This window comes from Anomaloglossus baeobatrachus, chromosome 1 (genome assembly GCF_048569485.1).
Source record: "Anomaloglossus baeobatrachus isolate aAnoBae1 chromosome 1, aAnoBae1.hap1, whole genome shotgun sequence".
Lineage (NCBI taxonomy): Eukaryota > Metazoa > Chordata > Amphibia > Anura > Aromobatidae > Anomaloglossus > Anomaloglossus baeobatrachus.
The window spans coordinates 52,522,687-52,526,984 of NC_134353.1; the positions used below are offsets into that span (position 1 = coordinate 52,522,687).

At 33.6% G+C, this 4,298-nt stretch overlaps 1 protein-coding gene across 1 annotated transcript; it reads left to right on the plus strand.

The window, feature by feature from the left end:
* Nucleotides 1-256: 256 nt before the first annotated feature.
* LOC142277627 (forkhead box protein I1c-like) lies at nucleotides 257-2,218 on the plus strand. Its single transcript, XM_075332646.1, has 2 exons — nucleotides 257-853; nucleotides 1,433-2,218. Exons 1-2 carry the CDS (start codon nucleotides 268-270, stop codon nucleotides 1,984-1,986), a joined length of 1,140 nt encoding a protein of 379 aa, XP_075188761.1. The 5' UTR covers nucleotides 257-267; the 3' UTR covers nucleotides 1,987-2,218.
* Nucleotides 2,219-4,298: the final 2,080 nt, after the last annotated feature.

A 4,298-nucleotide genomic window follows, 5' to 3' on the forward strand; every position in this document is an offset into this window, starting at 1 on the left:
AATGAATGGATGCAAAAAAAAAAAGGCTGATTGTTCTTTGGAGCCTCTTTGGTGATTAGCCCTTCACTTTGCACACCCCTGTCTTTCAACTGAGGCATCCAACTGGTTGTTATGAAGAAAAAAAAAACTAGTATGTGAAAGCACACCCATCACTGGCCTCGGGCAGGGAGGATCTATACTCCGGAAAAGTATAAAGACAGCACTCAAAATCCATTAGGCACCTGTTGCCAGAAGCACCTTAACGTGTGAAGGTTGCTGAAGAAGAGTATGAGCTCAATTCATCTTCCAGCTCATCAGAGATCTACAAGCCTTCATCAGACTCATCCAAAAAGTGCCCAGGAGACCACAGAGATGGCCGTATATTGCGATAACTTTGGTATGTACCACCAGCAGAACTTACACTCAACGCCAAGGCCAGCCAACTATGGAATTGGGGACTATCCAACTTCAACCAACCCTTACTTATGGCTTAATGGGCCAGGAGTCAACAATACGCCTGGCTACCTTCATGGAAATAATCCAAACTCCTATATGCCACCTTCTTATGGATCTCAGAGACAATTCCTGCCAAATTCGTCAGGTTTCAGTGGGACGGATCTTGGTTGGTTATCCATAGCTTCTCAGGAGGAACTTCTGAAGCTGGTGAGGCCTCCATATTCTTACTCTGCTCTGATTGCTATGGCCATACAAAATGCTCCGGAGAAGAAACTAACCTTGAGCCAGATATATCAGTATGTGGCGGAAAATTTTCCTTTCTATAAGAAGAGTAAAGCAGGATGGCAAAATTCCATTCGGCACAACTTGTCTCTAAACGACTGTTTTAAGAAGGTGCCAAGAGATGAAGATGACCCAGGTGAGAATATGACTACAATTCTTCTAATTAATTATATTAATATTTTTATCGATGCATCCTTGGTTTTGTATTTTAATTTAATTTTAAGGGTTTTTTTATTCAAAATGTGTCAAATCATGAATATAAAAAAATAACTATTACTCCTTCTATTCATGGAGTTTTTGCCCTCGAAAGGCCCAAGTTTGGCAAAGCATAAAACATTCTACAATCGAAAATATACAGTTTAAAAGAAAATATTACAACAATTTTTTTGTTATAAATTTAGTTTTTCTCTCGAGTATAATGACTTTTAAATCCGATCTCAAAGGGGAGAAAATATTTTAATTACAAAAAATTCATAAAGAATAAAAAATTTTTAGATTGACTACAATTTTTCCACAAATTTTTTCTTTTTTTTTATTCAGTGTATCAGTAAAGATAATTTTCATCGATTTTTTTTTTTTTTTTTATTACGTACAATTTTCATAAATTTAGGTATTTTAGTGCCTCTATATTTTAATTTATTGTTTTTCTTTCATTATATGATTCTTATATATATTATATGAGTCTTATCTTTTTTATTTTTTTTACAATGTTTAGGCAAAGGCAATTATTGGACCTTGGATCCTAACTGCGAAAAGATGTTTGACAACGGGAACTTTCGCCGGAAAAGAAAGCGCCGATCAGAATCCAACAACACTGACGCCGTCACGGCTAAGGGTGAAGACGGCCGCTCGGTTCTAGGGAGGAAAGGTGGGGATAGCCCATCTATGGTCACCCCATCATCTCCTGAGATGGAAGCCTCCTCAGAAGATCGGAAGAGCACATCTCCCCCAGGCATCACCTCTACCCCTTGTTTGAATAACTTTTTTAATAGTATGACCTCCTCCTTGGACTCCAGTTCGGTGAACAGGCCGGTGTCTCTGGGGCTGGTCAATGAACTCTCCCAGAGGAACATCACTGGATTAAGTAGTTTTCCCTCAGGCTCCATGGTGGAACCATCTGCAGATTTGCAGGACACTTTACACCTCAACAGAGGCCCCTATTACAACTCTTTCCCCGGTTCCAATCAAAACAGTCAGTTTCACAGCCATTTTTATAACAATTTCAGTGTCAACAGCCTCATATACTCCAGAGAAGGCAGCGAAGTGTAACCCAAGAAGCCAAGAAGATAAGTCATGCCGGTCATCGTTGGTAGATATAATTTTGCGAGTAATTGTGCATATTCACAACAAATATGTAAAATGAACTTAAAAACATCTACATGAACGTCTTCCCGGTAGAACACAAAATTGCGTCAATATTTTTTTGGCTAAAAGCATTAACCGTAAATGACAGTTATCTACCGTGTACATAGTTGTTTGATACATTAGATGGGGGGGGCTTTTTTACGGTTTTTATTTATGATTTTTGATATTTTTATATATATTATGCAAGAGACTGTTTGTATGAATTTTGCAATAAATCGTGTAACAAAAAAACTAGTTTTTCAATTGATCTTTCTTACTGATTGAGAAAGAAAAAGAATCTAAAACAGAAGGATTTTTCGTCAAGAAAAAAAAAGCTAAAGATGAAGCGCTTCCGTTATAGGGATGTTTATATCTTCTGTGATCTATTTATTTATCTCATATGTCTCGATCTATATATCTTATCTATGTCATATCTAACTATTTTATTTCTATCTACATCATATATATCTATTTTATATATTCCTATCATATATCTATCTGCATCAGTATTCTAATTCATATCTATCTATTTATCCCTCTATCCCTATATCTATCTATCTATCTATCTATCCCTCTATCTATCCCTCTATCTATCCCTCTATCTATCCCTCTATCTATCTATCCCTCTATCTATCCCTCTATCTATCCCTCTATCTATCTATCCATCTATCTATCTATCCCTCTATCTATCCCTCTATCTATCCATCTATCTATCCCTCTATCTATCTATCTTTCATCTACCTTTCTTTCTTTCTATTTAACTATCTATCATTATATAAGTGAGTAAAATAAATAAAATAAATCATTGCTCTATCTAATATTTATAGGATATCAATCTATTAATCTAATATTAATCTATTTATAAACACCTATTTCAAATCTATATATTTCGGATCCCTCTATCTATGCAAAAATTAATAAATGAAGTCATTGATCGATCTCGTATTTAACAGATATCGATCTATTACTCTAACATTAATCTATTTATAAATATCTATGTCACATCTGTTTTTATCACAGATTTATCTATATATTTTGGATCACTCTATCTATCCTCTATCTATCTATCTATCTATCTATCCTCTATCTATCCCTCTATCCTCTATCTATCCATCTATCTATCTATCTATCCCTCTATCCTCTATCTATCTATCTACCTATCCCTTTATCTATCTATCTATTCACTATCTATCTATCCATCTATCTATCTATCCTCTATCTATCATCTATTTATTTATCTATCTATCCATCCTTCTATCTATCCCTCTATCATCTATCTATCTATCTATCTATCTATCCTCTATCTATCCTCTATCTATGTATCTATCTATCTATCCCTCTATCCATCTATCCCTCTATCTATCTATCCCTCTATCTATCATATATCTATCTATTTATCTATCTATCTATCTATCCCTCTATCTATCCCTCTATCCTCTATCTATCTATCTACCTATCCCTTTATCTATCTATCTATTCACTATCTATCTATCCATCTATCATCTATCTATTTATCTATCTATCCCTCTATCTATCCCTCTATCATCTATCTATCTATCTATCTATCTATCCCTCTATCTATCCTCTATCTATCCTCTATCTATGTATCTATCTATCTATCTATCCCTCTATCTATCATATATCTATCTATTTATCTATCTATTTATCTATCTATCTATCTATCCATCTATCTGTCTATCTATCTATCCCTCTATCTATCTATCTATCTATCTATCCTCTATTTATCTATCTATTTATCTATCTCTCTATCCTCCTATCTATCTATCTATCCTCTATCTATCATCTATCTATCCTCTATTTATCTATCTATTTATCTATCTATCCTCTATCTATCTATCTATCTATCTATCTATCTATCTATCCTCTTTATATCTATCCTCTATCTATCTATCTTCTATCTATTTATCCTCTATCTATCCTCTATCCCTCTATCTATCTATCCTCTATCCCTCTATCTATCTATACTCTTTCTATTTATCTATCTATCTATCCATCCATTTATCTATCCATCTATCTAGCTATCATCTATCTTAGTAAAATAAATAAAATCATTGATCTATCTCATATTTATCAGATATCGATCTATTACTCTAACATAAATCTATTTATAATAATATAATAATAATAATAATATTTATTAATTTATATAGCGCTATGAATTCCATAACGCTTTACATACATTGCCATAAATGCCTATTTCAAATCTATCTATATTT